Here is a 23,432-nt window from a genome sequence, read left to right on the forward strand (position 1 = left end):
TAAAGGCTGTTTGGGGTATGGAACTTGTTTTTTGCACCTGTATTAGAATTTATGTTCAGTTTTCATGTAGTACATTTGACTGCCCTTGTTGTGATATGTTCAGGAACATCAGTTATTTGTTTGTACACTGAGCAAATGAAATCATTTTAGCAAACAGGCCAGGTGACCTCATCAACTCATTCAGATCTTACAGTGAATTCAGATGTTGTTTATACTTCAAATCAGCAACTTAAGGCTAACATGTTTTTGCCTTCATTAATTTTTTTTTTTTTTTGATAAAGTGCGTGAAAAGTTGTCACAGTTGGGTTGCATCTTGCAATGAAGGAACATACTGTGTGTTTTTTTTTATCACAACCTCAAATTAGAGATATTAGAATTTAGAGAAACATTTTCTAGAATTCTTTCACATTCTGTAGAATGCAGAATTTTTACCAATACAATACAGTGGGAATGTATTGTGCACTCTGCTTAACAAAAACATTTTTTTTCATCGTGTAATACTCCAACCTTTTGTCCCTTTTCTGATTTTACATTTAGTCTTGTTTTAGGTAGATTCATTCACATTTTTTAAATCATGTTCACCAATTTAGAGCATGTATACTGAGTAATTATAAACTAACTGTTCAGACAACAGATAAAACAAATGATCAATGGCGTGAGGAGTTTGCATTATGTTGTTTAGACATATCTGTATTGACAGATACCTGGTTCAGTGAAGAGGGCTTTTGACCTTTTGGTCACTTACGTCAAATACGTACACATCTGAGAATAAACAAAGGCCACACAATCTTGTTTTTTTTTAAGTATATTTCTGTTAGGCTTTTTAAAAACATGTCCTCTGTGTGCAGTGACGTCTTCACTTTGATTTGAGATTCTGTGTCTAAAGAGCACCCTGTCACATCAAAACTGTCTGTTTCAAACATTCTACACTCCTTATTGGTTGGACTTGGTTTACAGAAATGCCTTTGCTGGTCTTTCATCGCTGAATAATCCCTCTAGTTTAGATCATGCCATTTTTTGGTGTTTCCCGTGCGAAGCTATGGAGAGAGACAACACCCTAAACATAAATATAGTTCCATCATGTAAGGGATCTAATTTGGTTTGCAAACTGATATCTGCTTCTTATTGACCTCAGGGAATTAAAGATTTAAAATAGATATCAAAATACAGGTGACATGGCTTTCACCATGAGAAACCTTTAGAAATGATCAGGGCATTACCATAAAAAAAACAAACATTTCTAGAATGATTGGTACTCCGCTCAGGACTTCGCTCTCAAAGGGGTGAATTGGTCTAAATAATGATTGTGCGGCTTTCGCAGCGTAGCAGAACACAAACAATAGTTGCACGCAATGCTGTTGATTTCAGGACACCTAATCACTCATAAATTTATTGCAGTGTGATGTTTCGAACGCTGCCTCTCTGACCAAATGGTTGTTTCAGCTACGTTCGCTGGGTAGTTGACCCGAAACTGTAATTTGATCCGCCCGCCCCCAAAGCTGCTCAGCTTTTGCGCTACCGCTCCACAAACTTGCTCAGCAACCTGTGTGTTCAGTCAGGGAAGACTATTGTCGCGGACGAACAAAGTCAACTGGTGTAGCTGTATCGATGTTTATTTCGAACAATGAGGATATATAACTTTTAGTGTATTTTGGGAAGGGTACTCATACACTGTGAAACTGAACACGTTATCGCGAACAGCTTTTCACATCGTTAGAAAGAGAATGGAGCCAATAACGAAGTGGTCACCAACACAAGTTGTCGAGTGGATGAGAGGTAGGATCATTCTACATTCACAGAAGCTGATTTCCATTAATTGTCTCCCATTATATTTCCAACTAAATAGATTTGAAAGTTGGTCTCAGTTGGGTCTGAAAGCAGTTTTAAATGGAAAAACTTTACTTTGATGGTTCGCAAATTTGGTGGGCTGTAACTTGGTTTGAAAAACGTAATTGTAATCATATCTTTTTTTTTTTTTAAAGATACATACTCTGTCAGATTATACCGACAAGACAATCGTTGCAGATATATAACAAAACAAAACCTCCGTGTGTAAAGAAAAGTCGTTTTAAAGTCTGTGGTGAAGAGGTAATTCTCAATCTTCGACGGTCTCAAACTGTTGAATGTTTGCTCTTGCTTGTCATGCGTACCTTTTATAAGAAAAGCAGCAGGACTTTTAAACAGTAAGACTTTAAAGGAGATGTAACTGGTTTCTCTCAGTACCTCACACGTGGAAACAGAAAGCTTGCCTAGTAAAAACTTCTCTAATCGGAGATCCAAGCGTGTTTGAGATGCCACAAAGAAACCTACTGAGACGCATTCCTTTCAGCCTACTGTTTGTCACACTGCAGTTATTATAGCTGAGACTTATTCCATGAAAGTTGCCAGTTTACCTTATATGCTGAACGCAGTACAGCTATTATTGACCGTGTCGTACAAGCATAGGAGTGAAAGATTCACAGCTTTGGTTCATTGTGTTTACATGTTGTTGAACAGCGTATTCCCTGTTCACCTTCATTATCGTGTATTCAGTTATGAATGGGCAAGTTTGGCAGAAGAATAATAGTACGCTTGACCTGTTAACGGTTCATTACTCTAAAAGGGATATGACGCTGAATTTTACGTTTAGACGTAAAGTGACAATAGACCTTTCTCGGGGGGATATGAGGGCCTTTTATATGGAGTTGCTGTTGATGTCTCGGTGTGAAAGCGCTTTAAGCTACAAGTACACGTTATGAATGCCATACGCCTTTTAATTCGAGTGCCAACAAAGTTTCAAGGCAAACACTACTGTCTGCCAGGCCACAGTCTCCTAGCAAAACATTGTCTTTAGGTGTACAGTCAAAGACTTATTCGGGTACTTTTTTTTTTTTTTTTTTTAAATTATGGGCTCCATTCAACATAAATCCATTTTATTTAAAGGTTTTACAGTGTTTCAAGACATTCTCTAAAAGGGCAATTTAAAATGTCCTGTCTTTTTTTTTTTTTTTTGGCTTGAGTGCTGCCACCTGAAAGAGCCTTTCCTCTCCTGTACAAGCTTCTGCTAAACGAGAGACTGTGTGAGAACCCTTTGGACACCTCTCTGTCTACAGCCGGTCTAACCCATGGGTCAGCAGTTAGCATTGTCCATAGGTGGCCTACCTGCCAGTAACTTAGAGGCTGTCCAAAAGGGCAGTTCAGAGGAATCACACGTACCCCAAATGGCGGCGACCGTGTGAGCGCAAAGGTTAGGAGCATGTTTGCTGTTCCTCCACAACTTGTGGCTCAGAGACAGCACCAGTGGGGTGCCCCAAACCTTTGTGTGTTAAATAGAAACACAGCACTTAGACAGCTTTGGCAGACAGCAAAGGCTTAAGGCTGTTTAGCACAACTTCCGGAGTGTGGAACCATTCTTTTATATAGCGCCGTGTTTACACTGTACCCATGATGGAAAAGATAATGGTTCCCTCAAGCTCAAGCTGTTGCCGCTTGTTTACACTGTTGCCAGCAAAACAGGCGACGTAGCTTTCATCCCCGGTAGGATGGAACTTTGACTGCCAGAATTTTGTTTTAGTTTCCTGTCATCGTGGGTTTTTTTTTTTTTTTTGTACAAATAATTTCTTCTATTTTTTTTATCTCATGAGTTGCATCTACAGGTAAGCAATACATGATGTTTTCTGAGCAAACGTGACAACTTTACCGACCTTTGGCGCAGACAGCATGAATATCACCTTCCTTATACATGTTTAACAAAGCCTTTTCACATATTTCTGGCCACTATTTTTCATGTGCTAATCCAAGTGACAATGCTTTAAATATCTGTTCCATCCATACAATGCAAATGAGCTTTTCAGGTGAAAAACCTGTTTACAACAATGCACCACTGAAATGGAACCAGTAATACCTTGGAACGCTTAATAGGAATACAAATGTATACAGGTATGTCCATATATTTCCTCTGATAGAACCGTAGAGCAAAAATGTGATTTTTAAAATCAACAATTCAAAACTGAACATTCAAAATGGACTTTCTCAGTCACTCGGTAGTGTCAACTATGTCTTTCTCTAGTATTGTTTGTTTAGGGGATCTCCATGTAGTAATCTAGTAATCTCTCATGACATTCCTGGTTTGAGGTATTTGTTTATCAGGTGTGGATCATAGTTTCATCGTCTTCAGTGACGTTTCAGAGTGACTCATCTTGCCCTGCCCTTTGTTGCAGTTGCAGCGTGAGCAAACTGGGAGTGAAACCAGTCTCTCTGTCATTGAATAATTGGGAAAGAGGGAAATGGCCAAACGCTCCATCCATGCTCTTCCTGTTTCTCTTTGATTGGTCCCAAAGCACACAGAGTTTGCATTTTCTACACGTAATATGCTGGGTTAGCCAGTGGATATTGCGACTGCCGCTGCTTTCAGAGAGGGTTTTTGGAAGGAGCTGCTTCAGCTGCAGCTGCTATGAGCAGGTGTTGACTGATGATTTACTGTGTTAGCGTGATGCTTCTGAAGGCTAGCGGGCCCTGATAAGTCGGGCCGTGTAGATACATGCTAATGTATGAGGAGAATTACTTAGGGTTTTGTTAACTTTTGTGCAGCTGCCAATTTTGTGGCCAATATATGTGAAGATAAACCTGACTGAGAATGTGCATTTCACTGCTCACTGCTCACTGCTCTGTGTGTGTGTGTGTGTGTGTGTGTGTGAGACAAAGTACTTCTTCTTCATCTCTCTACCACTTGTTGATGTTTTGATCTATCTGTACAATATATATTTTTGGTTGTAAGCCTGTAGGTCTTTTGTGAAGTGGCTGTCTCAAAAAGGGTTTTTTTCTGACCCTTTCAAAATGACCGTTTCAAAGTATCTCATCCATCCCTTAATGTAATATACACCAGAGATGAATGTCCAGCTTTGCAGAACAATGTCATACATACTGCTAGGTAAAGGTAGACAGTTGGATTGCGTTTCCCCAGACATGGGTCAAATTAAAACAAACATGATTCAGTGAGAGGTACCAAAAGTTCTTAAAGTCATTCAACCAACTGATGACATATTAAGAGTTTTTTTTTTTCAGCACAAAGATGAGAGCAGCTATTTTAAAATATACCGTCAACACAGTGTATGTGCATTACGTACAGAATTTCATCTAGGTTGTGCTGTTGTCATATAAATCACCTCACTTGGCTGCTTTATACTCGTGACACCATCCCAACCACTTTAATGACTTTGCGTATGAAATTGCTTGCTTTGATACATAATCAAATGTCTGGAAAATTGGGGTGTTTTTTTTTGGGGGGGGGGGGGTTAAAACTGAATTTGTGTTGCCTCTGCATTTGTTCAACTCATTTGCATCCTGATTAGAACCAGAGAGCCAAGAGTGTCAGCACACAGTCGATCATTCAAATACCTCCGATCCACAGCTAACCCAGGTCTGTTTGGCTCCAAGTTCAGTTCTTTAGCAGGAAGAGAGGAAGCTGTTATGTCACAAGCTGGATTTAGCCCAGAATATACACACACGGAGAAGAGAAAAGCAAGGCACAGTATGGCAGCCGATTATGTGAAAGCTTTGTTTTAGAAACACGGGGGGAATTTCGGGCAGAGGAAATCCTTTCTCCCAGTAGCTTGGCCTCTCTGTGTTAATACAGATCCTCTCTCTCTCTCTCTCTCTCTCTCTCTCTCTCTCTTTCTCTGATTGGTCACTTGCTTTGAGGGAAAAGAAAAAAAAGATTGATGTGTACCGGTCAAAGGGAAGGAGTGTGGTTTGGAATTCCCTGAATGCTTTTCTATCCATTCTTCCTTTCTGCACACTACAGTTCAGAAGCAAGAATTGGTGGGGTAAACATTGCCTTTATTGACCCGCCCCCCCCTCCTTCCTAAGCTCTGGAATGTGAGTCCAAACTCCACTTATACACAGCATACCCATCCCAGCACGTGCCTCTTGGATGGAATGGCCTGCAGCCAAAACTCCAGCTCAATACGTTTGCTCACATTGATTGAGTGCCTGAAAAAAGTGAACGACGTCAGCTTGTTTTCTCAAATCAACACAGTTAAATGCCCTCTTGCGTGTGTGTGTGTGTGTGTGTGTCTGCTCTTTTTTTTTCTGAGGCCAAGCAGTTTATAGTTTTAGTTTATAGTCTTAAATGAGTTTTAAACTCAGCTGTTTCTTTACTCTATGGAGAAATAAAAGTTGATTTATGCTACTGAGAAGGCTCTGAATTCCTAGCTGAAGAGCATTTGCTATGGTTCTGTAGCGCTGTCATACAAAGACAGCTTAGTGATGCATTGTTGTAAGGTATAGACTTGATATGTTTGTAAGGAGGGATTTTTGGTCTGTGTTTATGTTGACCCAAGCACAGGAAAAACTGGAATGCTGCTAAGAGTTTTCTTCCACTCTTTTGACAGATGATTAACTGAACTTTGAGTTTGTTTGATGATGTGGACTGTAGCTGGGATATCTCCAAGTCTAAACAGTTTACTGACCTCTTAGAAAAACATTTAGGTTTATTTTGGTCACGTTTGCTCACCAGGAAAACAGAAATAGTCCAGGAGATGTTGAGAAACGTGAACGCAGCACAAGACAATCCCGGTTCCTGTCACTAAAAAAATGAACAAAGTCTTACGATCCCATATCTTGCTCTGCAGTTCGTTTTATCAAAAGGATACCTCCAGATGTTTTTGGTTGGAATACTGATTGTATGATGGTCAGTGTTGTGTGCTGTAGTGTTTTCCAAACCTCGTTTGCCCATTTTCAGTTCCCTGTTTTCATTCTGGTTGCTTTCCCTCAGTGTGCTCTTTGTTAAATTTTTAAGATGCTGCTCAGTGTCATCACAGTGAGTTATTATAGACTCTTTTTTTTGTTTGTTTGTTTGGTTGGTTGTTCCCTTTTTGGCTTTTCCAATGCTTCTAAATGTGCAAGGAACACTAAACAGTGTTTTCATACAGTTATCTAAAAGGGCAGACTGAGCCAACAGAACCATTGTGAAATCTTGGAGCTCTTTCAGAACGGCTCTTAGAACAATAAACATTCCTCTGGTCCCCAAAGGTTTGGTGTAAAAAGCTATAGAGAGATACAGTGCTACTAACTTTTTATACCCTGTGACTTTCCCACTGTTTGTCCCTTGGGCTCGTGGGGCAAAGGGCCAGAGTGCTGAATGAGAGACTCCACGGGGAGGAGAGAGGGAGGCTCTGGTATAGAAAGAAAGAAGCCATAGAGAAGAGGAAAAGACAGAAAGACAAGTGCTATTCTCTCATTTGTAATGAAACCCTGGGAGGCTTGGTCTCTGTAATAGTGCGCTTTTTAAGCTTGTTAGTAATTTGGATACGGGGTGGAGCTGGGAATATGACAAGAAGCTAGATTAACTGGCTTTGTTTCTCGCCATGTTGGAGTAGGCGAAGCATGTGCACTGGGATGGTGACTCACTTGATTGACAGTTAACAGGATTGAATGTGGGGCAGTAAACGTGCTCGTGCCAGATTTTTCAGGTGGTGTAAAAACAGATAACAGTGCTTGACGATCAGTGAAAATATTGGCACAGTTGCTCATTACTCGTATGACTGCTTATGTGTACGCCAGCAAATTCACCATGGAAAATTTAACAGTCAGCCATTTCAGCTCCTCTTTTTAGTTATACACCTTTCTCATTATGGCACCTCTCTGTGTCTACATGTCAAAGTGTTACGCAACAGCCCTACTTGGGTTTCTTTTCAAATTAACAGACAGCCTGTCTTCGCATCCACTTGTATACATATGGTGTTTTTGTCTCGGTTGGGTAATTGATAGCAGCAAACAATGCTAAGCCCTCTTACATATTTTGAATAGTCTAGTAAAAAAAAAAGAAGAAAAGAAAACATGGAAAAGAAATTATTTAGTGAAAAAGTATGTAAGATATGCATTGAAGGGAAGAAACGCTCGAGTCAGTTTATCACAGCCTTATTCTCACGACCTACTCCGGCTTTGAAGTGCGTTCCAAACACCCAATCTCAAGGGAAACCATCCTGAGAATTCCCAAGCATGAAGACTCAGAAGTTTGGATAGAGCTGTAATTAACTCGTTCCTTTTGGGAATTACAGCTTTCGTCTTACGGATCCGGAGAGTGTATCGGAGACTCATTAGGTGGTCATTAGAATGTGCCAAGCTGTTCCGTGGGTTTGGCAGACCTTCCGCTCTCCGTTGGCTTTGAGATTATGGCCCAGCTCAGGTGTCCAGAAACACGATCCCACGCGTAAGTTAGTAATTCATTCATGAGCCTCACCCACGTACAGGCTTCCTCCCAGGCCATCACAAATGGCCAAATGTGGGTGTCAGTCAAACCGTTCTCCCAATGCCCCTCACACTAAAACAATCCCTGAAATTTGTTGACAGTTGTAGCTGATGGGGAAAAAAAGTCACATTTTTTTTTTTTTTTTTAAGTGCTCCTCCAAAGACTTTATACACTGGAGGGGTTTTTTTTGTATATGTGATCATTGTCCTTCTGTTTGTTTCACTGGCTCTGTGTCTTTCACATTGTGGAGAGTACAGCTGTCGTTTTAATGGTTGTGATGGTTGTTCGGGAGATTCGGTTGGGGGTTGGGTAGTTGTGGCTTTGGCAGCTTTGCCCTTTGCCCTCTCAGAGCCTCCATCTCTCTCTTTCCCTTTGATTTTTAGAAGGACTGTCCACCCCCCACAAAGAGCCTCCTTTCACACTCCTGACACAAGAACAGTGGTCAGAAGGATATACACTCTCCTCCCCCATATGCCCAAGTCTTTAAAAAGACCATCAAACCCATGATTTACAGTGTTGTTGAAACTTCGCCCTACATTAATGAGGCCACTACCTGATATGCATGAACTCATGTAGTTTAGACAGAACAAAGAGAAAATGATTTTTTTAAACTGACGTTTAATCGGGGTGACGTTGCAGTTTGCTTATCAAGTGTTTTGCTCATTAAATTTGGCAGTGATGAATGGCACAGTGCTTTCATGGGGAAAGAGTTGACGGACAGATCAAAGCCGTGGACGGTACAGTTGTCATTGGCCTCTGCAAACAGAGTGGCAGGTAACTTATTACACCAGGGTTAATTTGAGCTTCCCTCATCCCTCCAATCCAAACGTTGAGCTGGCCATCTGTTATTTGCCAAGTCAAACAAACAAAGGTGGTGTGTGTGTGTGTGTGTGTGAGAGAGTTTGTGGTATTAATGTTGGTGTGAGGCTGACGTTGTTTTCTTTTACCCCTCCCCTTCTCAACTATTTGCACAAATTAGTGTTTGGAGACCAGCTGCTAATCCTCGTGCACTTAAGAAGAGCAAGTCTGAACAGATGAGAGGGACAAATGTGTAGATTAGACACAGTCGATGGCGAACCATTCCGACCTGCAGTGACATGGCGGCCCAGAGTTCTTCATTCGGCCAAGTGCTTTATGACTCCAGATCAGTTTTATTCTTAGTCTGAGTTGCAGCGCTATCTTGAGAAATGCTTGAGTGTTGGACTCGCCAGGCTACAGCAAATAGCCAGTGTAGACTTAGTGTCTCTGTGTTTGCTACTTCACCCGTAGGGTGTCAAAACAGACAGGGCCCTTTGACTGAAAGAGTCTTTGTACGATCCCTCGCTTCCCCTTCCTCGCCTTATCCCTCGCTCTCCACTTCGTTTTCAGTCTCGCTCTTCTTTCGCCCTCTGCTTTCTTTATCTCCTGTCCTTTTCACCGTCTCTCAGCTCACCCTCTATTACGTGGCTTTTTTTTTTTTTTTTTTTCTTCTCTCACGATGACCGTTAACAGGTTTGCTGCAGCCAAACCAGTTTTTAAAGGAAAATTGTCACTGTGTCACAGGGGAAAAAAACCCCCAAAAAAAACCTAGACGAAAGAGGCATACCGCTGTGAAATTCAGTCTCTCTCTCTCTCTCTCTCTCTCTCTCCCTCTCTCTCTCTCTCTCTCTCTCTCTCTGTAGGTCTGGATGACAGTCTACAGCAGTACGTTCCCAACTTTGAGCGAGAGAAGATTGACGGCGAGCAGCTGTTGAAAATCTCCCACCAGGACCTGGAAGAGCTGGCCGTGTCCCGTATCGGCCACCAGGAGCTGATACTTGAGGCCGTGGACCTTCTCTGTGCCCTGGTTAGTACTGTACCAGAAAAAAAACAAAAACCTCTACCTTCTGCCCCCCCCTTCTGTCCTGTTAAATGCTTTTGTTTCAATTTTTTTTGTTTGTCCGCTTCGCGATCCGTTTCAGCCTAGTATCCCACCACGCCCTGTTCACTCTATACTCACGAAAGCTTTTCATCATAACACAACTGTATTATTCCACAGAAGGGATGTAAAGACTGGAGCTTGTCAGGTCCAGACTTGTGCACTGCTTTTTTTTTTTCTTTTTTCTTTTTTTTTTGCATCAGAATGAATGTTAATTAAGCAATAGTAGAGCTTGTGTAAGGCTGAGTCATGTGCTTTCTTGAGTAACTGTCTGTAATTAGTAGGGTCATAGTAAGTGGGACTGAGTCAGGATCAAGTTGCTTGCAAGTGCAGTACGTTTAACACACAAGTACTGCTGTGCATCAAAAAAAAAAACAAAAAACCTGTCGAAAGTTTCATTTTCCACATTACAAAGTGCCAGAGAAGTCGTGAAAAAGTGAAGACGGAGGAGGTGGCTCATGCGAACAGGAAAAAGGAAGACTACCCTGGCATGTCCGTCCAGCTGCCTGCTTCTCTCTCTCTCTCTCCCTCCTCTGCCCCCTTACCCAAGACCTCTTCCTGACCCTCACTCTCGCCGGGCGAACCCCCGACGGCGCGGCCTTTTCGGCCGCCTCGGTTAGATTTATGACCATCAGATCCACCTTGAACCTGATCCAGGGGTGAAGAGGATGTTCTGTTTCATTTATAAGAACCACATGGTGTTGCACATGTAGCCGTTCGAACGTACGAAAGCGCACGCTTGCCCACAAGGGACCAGTTTGGGACGGCTGTGACTCATTTAGCGTTCTCGGGGGGGGGGGGGGGGGGGGGGGGGTTCTGGTTCTTATCACAGAGAGTGCATGGATGCCACAGTTTGCTCTCAGTGTTGTGTGAATAGAGCTACAGTGACAAGACTCTGAGCTGGTAGGACAGTTGGGATAATTGGTGTCTCTTCCCATTGTGAGTACAATCTGGAGAGTGTCAATAGTGACAAACATTAGTCTGATAATTCATATAAGTAGCTTAGACAAACAGTGGTACTCAGTAACAAGGCATGTCTAACATAAAAACATCACCAGAAAGCCTCTCTTGTCTGAAAAGGAATGCACTGTTTATCGTGGAGTGATATTGTATTCACTTCCAAGTCACAGCCAGTTTTGTAGACACAAATTAGGCATAGTTCAGTGGTCACATGTATGAATTTTCTCAAAGTTGGAGTTAGTGTGTTGGTCCAGGAACTCTTTTGGCCCTTTACCGTCCTTATTAAATACATTTATATTTACAGCGGGAAACTAATCCTAGACCAGACCTTGAATAAGAAGGATTTTCAATGAAGATGGTGAAACTTAGTCAATGAATAGGCTTTACCTTTGTTTGGTTAACTGCCCATTAACGTTTTTGATAATACAATACCCAGGTTTCTTTGGTCTCAAACAAAACATTCACAGTGAAATGAATTCCAGGATCTGTATTCAAGGACTTCTTCATATGATCATTACGATTTTTTTTTGCACATGAACAGTTTCACACACTAAGGTTGAGTAAGCTGTTGTTCCATTGCTGTGGTGTTGCCCAGGCTAAAACAGGGAATTCTACAGGAAATGAGCTGAGATCTTAAATAAGGAGCCTGATGTAGTGCTGGAATAGACATTAAATGCTCGCCGAGGAACCAGTGAGTGAGACAGGAATGTGGCTTACTGCCGCTTTCCATGCGGAACATTCTGGAAGATATCTCCTGGAGAGCAGGAAACAGATGTGACCCTCCCACCTGTCAGAGAGCCCCCCACCCTACACACGCATGCACACACACATACACAGTCACACACTTAGTGTAAGCACAGGAAAACATGTAAGCCCATTGTTCTGTCCGTTTCCGCAACAGTGGTGGTGTCAGATGATTTGTTCTACCCCAACGCTGGATCTCCATCTCAGTTTAGACTAAAATGTGAATCCCATTCACTGCAACGGAAAAAAACTTACGACTCCACTCCCTCTCTTTCTCTTTGTCAATTTCTGTCTCTTGTACTCTCTTTGTCCGTCTTGCTTTTGTATGTTCTCTCTCTCTCTCTCTCTCTCTCTCTCTCTTGTTTTTTGTGCTCTCAGTTGGCTATGGATGTTTGAAATCTGTTGCCTCAGGACTAAAATCAGCTGAACATCTGCCTGGCTGGCGGCATGCGTGTGTGTTTGTGAAATTCCCCATTTGATGATCAAAAGCAATCTGAACGCTTCATCTAAGTCAAAACCGTGTTGTCTCGTTTGAGGGCCTCAGTCATCAGCACAGAGCCTACAGTGCTGTGTGGTTTGTTTTCCTCTCTTTGCCACTCAGCGTGATGTTAATGAACATTTCCTATAGAGAGTATCGGGACGGCACGTAGTTACCTCAAATGTGAAAGAGATTTCACAGGACACGTGTTAGAATATTCCCCTAGCAAAACTGGTTTCTAATTGACAGATGATTGACACTCTTCTTAGAGTTCCCTTTTAGTGTTTCTAAACCAGTCCATCCATACCAGACATTTCTCAAGGTTCAGCATCTCTTTCAGTGGGTCAGATAGTTGTCAAGACTTTTGTATCTCAGTTCAGGTGAAGTAAAGGTGAAACAGGGTGAATACGGAGAGTGGCTGGATGTCCCTGGTGATTGGGTTGGGAAACGCTAGCCTAGATAAGTCTATCTCAGATTAAACAATGGTGAACTATACACAACATGGTCCCAAAGACATTTAGGCTCCCTGAGCTCCTTGGTTAACACGAATGAGAAAGGGAATGTGAGATTGCCCAAAGATCTTTAAGGTTTACTGGAACAAAAAAAGAATGGGCCTTGCTTATCTTTTTGATGGCAAGACGTCTCATCCTCGGTATGCTGAGGCTGAAGACCTCATATTCAGCTGTGGTGATCTTTCCAAAGCAAGAAAAAAAAAAAAAAAAACTCCTCAGTGTTTATGCCTCACTTTTGCATTCCTTTAGGAGAGAAACACTAAATCTTTCCCCGTACTCTTCTCTTAGCATTTAAGCGGCTACACGTATTCCATCATGCAAACCTGACTAAGCTGGAGGAAACGTTGCGGACGGAATTCTTTTGAAGTCAGGTGATGGTAGCATGCGCATGCCTGTGCGCTGACTGGCCCTCAGGAATGCAGTCGGGCTTTTCAGCCCACAGAGGTCGTGAGAATGACCTCACAGGCTTTATCCGCTGTCATAGCAGATTATAACCGCCAGGCCATGTTTGCTTTATTCCGTTAATGTGCCTTCAAGTGGAAGTACTGCTGATAGGCTTCTCATGAAAGCCCAAAGCCTTGATAGGGTAGGAATGCTTGTGATGGCTGGCAAGCGGGTACATATATTCCATTGTGAGCTTGTTTGGGTTTATAGGAATGGCTGATGTAGCGATTTTGAATTTTTTTTTTTTTTTTCCAGAACCACGGATTAGAGACCGATAACCTGAAGAATCTGGTTGGGAGGATGAGAACAGCAACCAATAACCTGCACAACTGTGCGTCCGAGCGGCGAAAGAGCCCCGCGTATGACGGCGGGTCCTCCCGCAAACCGCCCAATGAGTTCCTTACTGCTGTGGTGGAGCTTATAGGAGCAGCCAAGAGCATGTTGGCCTGGCTGGACAGGTGAAGAAGAAACGTACAACCTTACACCCTGATATGCACACAAACTCTTCAAAGTAGTTGAGCGATGAAAGCGTCGACCTTTTCGTCCACCGCGTACTTTTCCGTTCTCTCTGAAATGGGGTCCGAAAGTGCTTTGAAAGGTTTATTGGCGACATTTTAGCGTTGTAAAGCGGTTGTCATAATCTCTTGTTGTTCTTTCATTTAGTCAGAATGTTCAGAATCCTTCCGCATGAAGTAATATCAGCCATCTATTACCATAAGAGTATATTTCAGTCTCAGTTCAGCACGCGCAGTACTTGCTCAGACCTGAGACGGGGCATTCCTAAAGCAGAGCCTCAAAAAGCTTAACGTCTCTGCAGATTGTCTTTTGTCTCTTATGATGTTCCAGAGAGCTGTCGAAATTAACTCCCGTATTTACTCTGTCTGTCTGTCTGTCTGTCTTCTCCTAACACAGAACACCCCTTACAGGTATCAGTGACTTCACAGCCACGAAGAACAGGATTATTCAGCTGTGTTTGGAGCTGACGACCACCGTTCAGAAGGTCTGTGCATACCTTCATTCCTTTTGTGTTGAAAGTCCCAACAGTTATGTCATTCTTGCTCTTACTCCAACATAGATTCTTTGTTATGGTTACAAAACTCTTGAAACTCTGAATACCCATTTGTGGTATGTAGCTTCACAAGAAAATAGACACTGAAAGGGAAGTAAGCATTTGAAAATACTCACTACACATTGCTCTCTTGTAGGTGCTTATTTACAATGCAGCATAACTGAAAACCTTTTCAGTGTTCAAATTGTTATGTGGCTGTAGTGTTGAATGCAGGTTGTTATAATGGGCCCACAGAAAAGGTTGCAAGTTCTGTTACCAAATGTTAAGAGCCAAAAGCAACATTTTATTAATGTTCTTTTAGTAAAAATAGTAAAGCATTGAAACAAAATGTTTTCCTAGGCTCCTCCTGAGCTTAGCTCCAATGGCTTCCCCTTTATGGTGAAGTAAAGCCTTTCAGCTGTTGTGCACATCTTGTCAAAATGCAGAAGCTGTGGAAATTTTTAATTGCAACCATGACACTACACACAAAATCCAAACAAGAACAGACAGCCAATCGCCCAAAGGGAGATTTTACTGCGGGGCCCTCTTTTATGACTGTAATCCATCAGTGAATGTTCTGGCCCCCGTGACCACAGCATCCCTTGCATTAACTGTACCCAACAGAGGCCTACTGTCTTACCTCAGAGCCCTTTCTGAACCCTCTCAGAACCTGATACCAGCACCAGGAACAGGCACCTGCAGAGCCCATGGTTCTGTGCTTGTTCCTCATGTACCTCCTCCCATCTCACACCTTTTATTCCGCCCAAACATTCTCACGCCTCATCCACTGGATGCAGTCAGCTCCTTAATTAGCAGAATGAGAACCACTGGTTTACAGAGAGAAAGAGCATAAGAGTGAGTATGGGCAAATGTTTGGGGTGGTTTTTTCGAGAGCCTCTTTTTTTTTTTTTAAGGGGGGAGGGGGGGGGTTGCTAGTAGCAGTGTGAAGGTGTAGTCTGTCTAGTACACAATGTTCTGTGTGGTGTTTGAGACGGGAGGACATATGGTTCTACTGAAGGCCTCCCCGTGGTTTTCCCCTCCACGCATGGAATCCGGAACGCTGTAAATGGGCTCCGTGGTTTGCCGCCGCGTCTCCGCTTTCGAGTTTGGATTTGGATCTGGGTGGAAGTCTCTTTTTCTCTCCAACCCCCCCCCCCCCCCCCCCCCCCCCCCCCCCCCCCCCCCCTCTCCCCCCCCCCCCCATGATACAGCCTCCCTCCCATCCGCCTCCCCCGGACTTCATCCCACATCCCTGTCTCCTAATCATCCCTTCGCTTTCGTCTCCATGCAGACGTTTCGTAAACATACGCGAAGAGGCCTCATTCCAATTGCCGGTTCTAAACGTTTTGTGGTCCCTTTTGGTTTCATATCTGGATGTTTTGTGTCTCATGTATTTATGCTACATGGGCTGGTATTTTATTTTTGTTTATTCCTCTGTCATTTGTCACAGACAACTAACCGCCATTGGGTGGCGTTTTTTGAATGATGCTGTTCTTTTCAATTGCAGGATTGCACCGTGTTTGAAATGGAAGAGAAGATACTGGAAGTGGTAAGCTATGGGCCTTTATCATCTGTCTCTGAAAGGGAAATATCTTCGTCAGCTAACTGCACACGTACGCAAACAAAAACATAAAACACCCATTCCTGTACAGATTTCAAACTACTTAGTGCTGTGTAAGTCTTTTTTCGAGGACCAAATCTTTGTTTACCCAGTCCTGTCCTAGGATGTCTCACAGAAAGGCCCGCCTGGACATCCTGTGTTAGATAACACTAAGTTCCTCTCAGGCTTGGCCGACACTTCTTTAAGTTTAGCGGTTTTCACTGCCTAAATTTACAGTCGACCTACAGTCCTCATACAGTCTGACAGGATTTGATGATTCTGCATCTTTACAGTACGCCAGGGTGTTTCAGACTATGGATCTTTCTAGAACACATTGATACTGCAGCCTTTTGTTTGCGTGATCCCTGACTGTGGCCTCACTATAGAATCACTGTGATGACATCACTCCCCACTCTGCTAGGCTGAAGCCTTACATTCAGAGAGGATTGTAGTGCTTTGAGGGGTTTTATTGTCTAATTACAAATAGACAGTGGCTTTTGTCTTGGTTTTCTGGGGTTGATCTCACAACAACAAAGTGTGTGTGTGCGTGAGAGTGTGTATGCCTGTTGTGTAATGTCTCGGTTTGTTTTGTAATCGTCTTTTCCTTGTGAATTCCAGTCCAGAGTTTTGAATAGCATTTGTGATCAGACCTTGAGGATGACCTCTGATCCCTTAATGAGCCAGGTCACATGTCTAGAGGAAGTTCACATCACTAATATCAAACCAGGAGAAGGATTGGTAAGCGGCAGCTACCGGACCATGTCATATCTTTCATCTCTCTCTCTCTCTCTCTCTCTCTCTCACGCATGCACGCACACACACACACACACACACACACACACACACACACAGACATAGAGCTAATGTTTACCTTTCCTCTTGTTCATTTAGGGGATGTATATTAAATCCACCTATGACGGCCTTCATGTTATCACTGGGACCACAGAACATGTGAGTAATGTCATCACCATGGTTACAGTGTTTCTGTTCACGGGAGGAAAAACACTTGAGTCCTCAGTGAATGTAAACGGTTCGCTGACGTTATGAGCCTGGTTCATGCGACATTCAAGCTGCATAAGAAACTGAGGTTGTTGTATTTGACTAATTAGTTTTGTGGATTAAGTGTTGTTAGGGTAGAAGGAGCGAGTGCATCATTGGAGGCCTACCTTTGGTCTTGAATTTTAACTTCTGACTGACTGCTTCTCTGCTCTGCTTCACAGTCTCCTGCTGATAGAACCCATCGCATACATGCCGGAGATGAGGTCATCCAGGTCAACCAGCAGACAGTGGTGAGTCTTGCATCTGTCAGTCAAATCTCCTCTTTTCCCAGTGAGGGAGAAGGAATAAAGACTAATATTGGTGTGTCCAGTGATTGTACTCAGGCCCTCCTTAGTATGTGATCATGGCATTTTTATGAGGCTTGACTTGTAGATTTGATAAAATACTGGTTAATAATAACACAAAGCATTTGGCTATGCATACCTATATAATGTAAGACTGACAGATTTGGGGTCTTGCAAGAGTGGTTTAGAAAGACTGACTCAAAGCAGATGGAGTGAACTCTCTGGTTTTTGTTTTGGATAATTACACGTTTTTTTTCCCACAAAACATTCAGAGAGCAGGGACAGTGTAGAAGAACATTTTGGACGGGATTGAACTTTCACCACATTCTAACTAGAGTGAATGCAGGGAATGTATAATCATAGAAGCTGACATGTTAAAGATGGATACGTGCTGCTCTTGGCACAGGTGGGTTGGCAGTTGAAAAACTTGGTGGCTAAGCTGAGAGAGGACCCCCAGGGCGTGGTGCTGATGCTGAAGAAGCGACCCACAGGAACCTGCAGTTTCACCCCCGCTCCCCTGAAGAACATGCGCTGGAGACCCCCCATGGTGCAGGTACACTTTCCCCACCTCGTAACATACTCCACAACGTCGCTCTGTTTCTGATGCGTAACAGTGATTCAAATACAATTAATTTTAAAGTAAAACCAGCAAGTTCTGCTGAAAAGTAATGAATGTTTGAATGTTCTGGAACTTAGTTTTCCCGCATAGTAAAAAGGGGGGCGACACGCTGTACATCGAAACACCCCGTTGTGACGACGACTTTACATAATGTGTTGAATTGCAAATTTCGTCCCTTTTTTTATCCTGTTGCCATTTTCATATGAATCACCCTCGTATTTTTCCCTTAATCTCCTATTTTCCTTTGACGCGTCACACATTCATTAACACTCGAGTGTTGTTCCATTGTTGTGATTTGGCAAGAGCCGACAAGCCCCTCAGCCACCCAGGCTAAAAAAAAAAAAGGGGGGAGTGGGTGGGATTATTTGGGTGTTGCACTCAGAACAATGGATTCCTTCTCTCTATGAAGAAACCCCCTAACAAAAAAAAAGAAAAAAAAAATCCTTTCATATGTCATACTTCTTCCACAGGTGACTAACATTTCGTAAACAATGGTCTGGTCTTTTCAGGGAACTCCTGTTTTCTACTGGGGGGGGTGTTGTCAGGATGTGTGTTTGAAACTGATTAAAATACCTGCCCTAAATGCCATTTGGCTGTGTTGCCTATGTGTCTGTTCAATCTTGGACTCCTTTGATTTGTCCTGTAGTCCACAGTCACTCCATTGTACCAGCTCGCACCCTTCACCCTTCCTGAAGGGGGGGTGGGGGGTGCGGGGAGGGCTCACCTAGATCTAGCAGAGTCTGCACTTTTGCATTACCTAGTAAAAAAAAACAAAAACCCTCCTCTCGTGTAAAAGCTCAAAACTTTGTTCCCATCTTACTTTACAAAGCCCTTTTGATATCTGTTTATGTAACTGGTGTAATCCCAAAAAGGAACTTCATAAAGAATTATGCCAGGCCTTTTAGAAAGATGGAGAGCTTGGCTCTCTTTGAATCGCTTGGACCTAATCAGGGACAATATGATCTAGTGTTTCAAGTCATTGGCAAGAAGGTCTTGGCGGGGTCACGGTGCCATGCACTTAGTCTGGGAAAGCCAAGACTAACCCAGGCCAAATTTGGCTGTCTGGACTTACCACACAAAACGAGGCTAGCAGCTGAAAAGGCAATACAATGTAAAGGTCCGTGGTTATAACTGTAGCTTTCCACAATGCAGTTTCCTGTTGACTAAGACTGTACTAGAATGTAGAAGTCCCTCGCAGAACAATATGGTTAAAAATTAACATGACAAACAATGAGGAATTCAATTGGGATTCATTCTAAGCTTTAGGGTTTCCCATGTAATGGTGAAAGGTAATTGTTGTTGTTTTTGTTTTTGTTTTGTTTAATTTCAGAGCAATTCTTTTTTGCCCAACACCCAGTCTCCTAAAAGCCCTATGGAATCCTCCATCAAGAAGGAGAAGCCTGCCATTTTAGATTTATATATTCCTCCACCCCCTGCTGTTCCTTACACACCACGGTGAGTTACAGGATACTGGCGCTGCAACCACAAACACTAGCATAGTTTCGCGACCATGCTTCACCGCAGTTTCAGAGAGGCTATGAGAAATTTCAGTAGATCTTTATCAGCAGATGATACATCAGCTTGTTGGCTACACGTTTAAGTATTTTTTTCGTAATATTTTTACATAATTTGTGTGCAGTCAGCATTTAACAGAACCACGTTGTTCTCCCTCACCTCACCCCCCCCCCCCCCCGCCCCCCTCTCTCACACACACATATGTTCCTCCTGTAGAGAGATGTCACACAGCGCATGTACTGGAGTCAGTATGAGGCCAAAAGGCTTGGAGTCGCCCAACTCATCCCTGGACATGCAGAACAGGCGACGCTTCACTATCGCAGACTATGACACTAAGCCAACTATTTTACCAGCAGAACCCGCCGTCCCTCAGGCAAGACTGAGACAACGCACTTCTTCTAGAGGTTGGTGCTCAGCGAACTTGCTTAAGCATTTCATCGGTCACTGGATTTATGGAACCAATCCCAGAGCCTCTTTCTCTATGCCTTTCTAACAGATTTCTACATTCTGTCTGGATTGCTTTAAAACAAAAAAGAGCAGACTCACAGTAAAGCCAACCAGTGGACCGGGAGGTGGAGGGTTGTGGGGGGTGTTGAAGGGGACACAAGTGTAAGGGACAGGGGGTTAGTTTTGTCTTTGTCCTTAAGTCACTTAAGGTTTTCTCTGTACCTTCCATTGTCTAGTCCAAAATACCCTCAGTACCATGGTACTGATCATGCCTAAAATCATTTGCATTAATAAAGGCATTTTTGAGAATTTATGAGCATATACCAGAATTTCAACCTGGCACTGAACAACAGACAGTTATGCAGGCTTTGTTTCTAAGGAGTTATATTTGTTTTATGGCATTTTGTTGGGACGCTCCTGGGCCAATATAATTTATGAGGACATTACAGAATGTGGAGATAAGGAGGTTATGATTGACAGTGTGCGTGTGCTGATCTCTCCACAGGGAAACCCAGACCCGTGTCCATGCCAGCAGATACTTGCCTTGGCCTGTCTGACTCTCCCTCCAGGCTGTGGGCCCCTAGCAGAAAAGGTAAAGGGAACATCTGCCCTGTAGAGAGCTCTACCAGATCAAACTCAAACTAATCTCCTGTTTCAGGGCAAAGGCTTCTCACAAGCCCAATTACACAGAGGAGAACAGTTTGAGGTCAAAGGCAGCTTCATACTTAGCATTCCTTCTGTGCAGTTTTATGTTGATCATTAAATCTAAGGGCAAGGCATTGCATGAACTCAGCTCTGAATTAAGGTGCCTTACTGTGAAGGCATAATTGTATATGACTTTGTGTGAGTGTGTGTGTTTATGACTGGGGTTACAACACATGGAGAGACGAAGAGAAAAACAAAAGAGCCATTAATGTGTAAATCATAGAGCTATAAAAGTTAGAGGGAGCACCTTTTTCTCTTTTAACTGCCAAGCATTTGTTATGTATTTCCAAAGCAAATCTGAGTCTTCTTCTTTGCACAGGTGAGGATGTGTTGCACAGGTATCTGAGCAATGAACGTATCCCCACTATCTTGGAGGAGGCACCCTGCTTCCCACTTCCCTACAGACCCTCGGGTGAGCGACGGCTGGTCCGAGGTGTGGACCACATCCGAGGGAGCCAATGCTTCATCAACGCTGACCTGCATAACAGTGCCACCATTCCCTACCAGGAAGCCACAGCCAAAAAAACCTCTCCCTCTTCCTCGTCCTCCACCTCCAAGAGGCCCCAGTCCGAACCATCCCTTCTGAGCAGCTGGATCGCTCGACTGAAGCTTCTCAAACACTAACCTCGCCGATGTTGCACGTGTGTGTGTGTGTGTGCGTCGCTACGCACGCAGGCCGTTTCACCAGTGCCTTCACTCAGTCGTCACACGGTGGTGCGGAGTCTTGATCTCTAGTATTAGCCTTATTCATTGAAAATTTTCGTTAGAGCTCCCGGAATTGCACCAGCAAAGAAAGAGTGTCATGGAGCTGCTTTTTTTTTTTTTCTTTGTTTTTTTTAATTGTTTTGTTTTCGAGAGCTCAATGAGAAAATGATGGACAGTCAGTTTATATCTCATGTGGTTAGGATTTGATCCACCAATGTTACAGGCAACCTCAATCCAGAGGTTTATCTACGTCATCTGGGTTACAGCAGCAAGAAAGGTGCTTCTGAAAAAAATTTTTTTTTCTGCTCTCTCCTTGAGAGGGATTGTCATTCAGGTCTAGGAAACATTTCCCTCTTCAAGTAAACACTATCGTGTAATTAATAATTTATTTACTTTGTATTAAAAGGTTCCTGTACATAATGTTTTCATTTTTTTTTTAAAGTATTGGTTTTAATCTTTTTGTCATGTTGACCCATTTGATTTTCTTCATCTTTTTTAGTAAATAATTTGTCATTATTTGTTTGTTGCTTTCTCACAGGAGTAGGATAAAGCCGCACATGGCTTTCAATAAGCTATGCACTGTGTTAGGATTATACAGCTGTGCGTGTATGTGTGTGTGTGTGTGTGTGTGTGTGTGCACTATGTATCAGCAGATGTTACTTGCTGCATATTTTGTGTGTGTGCATGTGTGTGAACGACAGAAAAAAAAAGCTGTAGAAACATTTGAAAAATGTGTAAATTGCTGTATTTCTTCCACGCCTTAAGAACCTCAAGATATGACGGTTTCTCTCACACGTCTTAGTGACCTATCCCAACAAGCACAATTGGGTTTGGCAATATCACAAACAAGTCACTAATCACACTTATGCAAGATTCTGAAAGCTTTATTACTACACTACATCGAAAGCTATTCACATCTTAACCAAATCTAAATCCTTGGTCGTTCAAATTATTGTATAATATTAATATAATAATATCAAATTGCTTATATTTATCTTTGCAGCTACTAATAGATATGTGCAAAGAAACGTTTAGTCTTCATGGCTAATTTATTCCAAAAAAAAACAAAACTCTGAGGTCAGCAAAACATTTTCTAAAAAAATGTTGTTTAAGTTCTTGTTGAAAAGGATTTTGACTGACACAATAAATACCCCCCCCCCCCCCCCAATCATCTCTAGACTTGTCAAAATTCACTTAATAAAAAGTGATATTAGATGTTCCTCTTTTCTGTTGTTATTTAGGCAACAATTATTATTTCTATGACTACTGTTATTATTTCATTTCAACTATCACTATTTCATACTGATACATCTGCAACGCTATCATCTGTTACAAAGTTCTCTTGATGTTGAAGACATTACGTTTCTTCTATTCAGCTAAACTGCTTGTTTTCTTTCCCAACATTTTGTTTGACAAAACTTGTCAGAGGTTGGAGATCACTGAAAATTTGCCAGTCAAAGCACTCATTTAGCTGACATGGTCATCCGGAGCACCTTAAAATCGTTAATTATCGACATCAGGGGTCACTCCTCTGGAACAGCCTGGGAGTTAAGCATCTTGCTCAAGGCCATATCAGTAGTGAGCTTTCATAATTGGGGGTTTGAACCCACAACCTTCAGTTATTAAGGCAATTACCTTGCATTACTGCCCAGTTTCAGAGGATGAGCTGTAGATGTTTAAAATAGTCACTAAGAATTTGAGAAAGGCTGGGCCATTTTAGCAAGAGAGCCAAAGAGGGCTCTTTTTTTTTTTTGTTACACTTGGTTATTTTCAGTGTTTTTCTAAACTTTCAGCAGTTCACCACAACTTTCATACTGAATGCTCCAAACAAAAAAATTTTGGGACTGTTTCAGAAGGAGAGTTCAGTTCACATTGTAGCTTTCCTCATAAGCACACTATTAACACAAAGGTCACTTACTACTTGTAAGAATCGCTTTTAACATATAGTTTTTGAATTACAGCTGATGTGGATGAACAAAAGCTGAGAGTCCTCCTTAAAATCAAGGGTTAGTGTCAATACAAAACAAAGAAACTGAATTCTCCTTTTACTCATTTTTACACTTCCTGGTTAATTTAAAGCAGGACTAAATTTGCCTCTTTTATGATTAGTAATGGAATTTCTTTGAATGGATAAGGTATACCAACACTCTGCACTCCAATCTTTTTTTTTCTTTTAACTTTGAAT

General features: G+C 42.4%; 1 protein-coding gene across 1 annotated transcript; it reads left to right on the forward strand.

The window, feature by feature from the left end:
• The first annotated feature begins 1,562 nt into the window (after positions 1-1,562).
• Positions 1,563-21,730, forward strand: cnksr3 (cnksr family member 3). Its single transcript, XM_030770731.1, has 13 exons — positions 1,563-1,776; positions 9,892-10,055; positions 13,521-13,723; positions 14,178-14,265; positions 15,821-15,862; positions 16,532-16,651; positions 16,805-16,864; positions 17,134-17,202; positions 17,663-17,809; positions 19,206-19,330; positions 19,607-19,794; positions 20,343-20,429; positions 20,862-21,730. Exons 1-13 carry the CDS (start codon positions 1,725-1,727, stop codon positions 21,164-21,166), a joined length of 1,650 nt encoding a protein of 549 aa, XP_030626591.1. The 5' UTR covers positions 1,563-1,724; the 3' UTR covers positions 21,167-21,730.
• The last annotated feature ends 1,702 nt before the right edge of the window (positions 21,731-23,432 follow it).

Source organism: Chanos chanos, chromosome 4, assembly GCF_902362185.1.
Source record: "Chanos chanos chromosome 4, fChaCha1.1, whole genome shotgun sequence".
Lineage (NCBI taxonomy): Eukaryota > Metazoa > Chordata > Actinopteri > Gonorynchiformes > Chanidae > Chanos > Chanos chanos.

Excerpts from the sequence above, each read along its gene's own strand:
- cnksr3 (XM_030770731.1), top strand. The coding sequence starts at position 1,725 with ATGGAGCCAATAACGAAGTGGTCACCAACACAAGTTGTCGAGTGGATG. Across the intron at positions 1,777-9,891 it reads AGTTGTCGAGTGGATGAGAG|GTCTGGATGACAGTCTACAG; the intron begins GTAGGATCATTC and ends CTCTCTCTGTAG. Across the intron at positions 14,266-15,820 it reads TGACGACCACCGTTCAGAAG|GATTGCACCGTGTTTGAAAT; the intron begins GTCTGTGCATAC and ends TTTCAATTGCAG.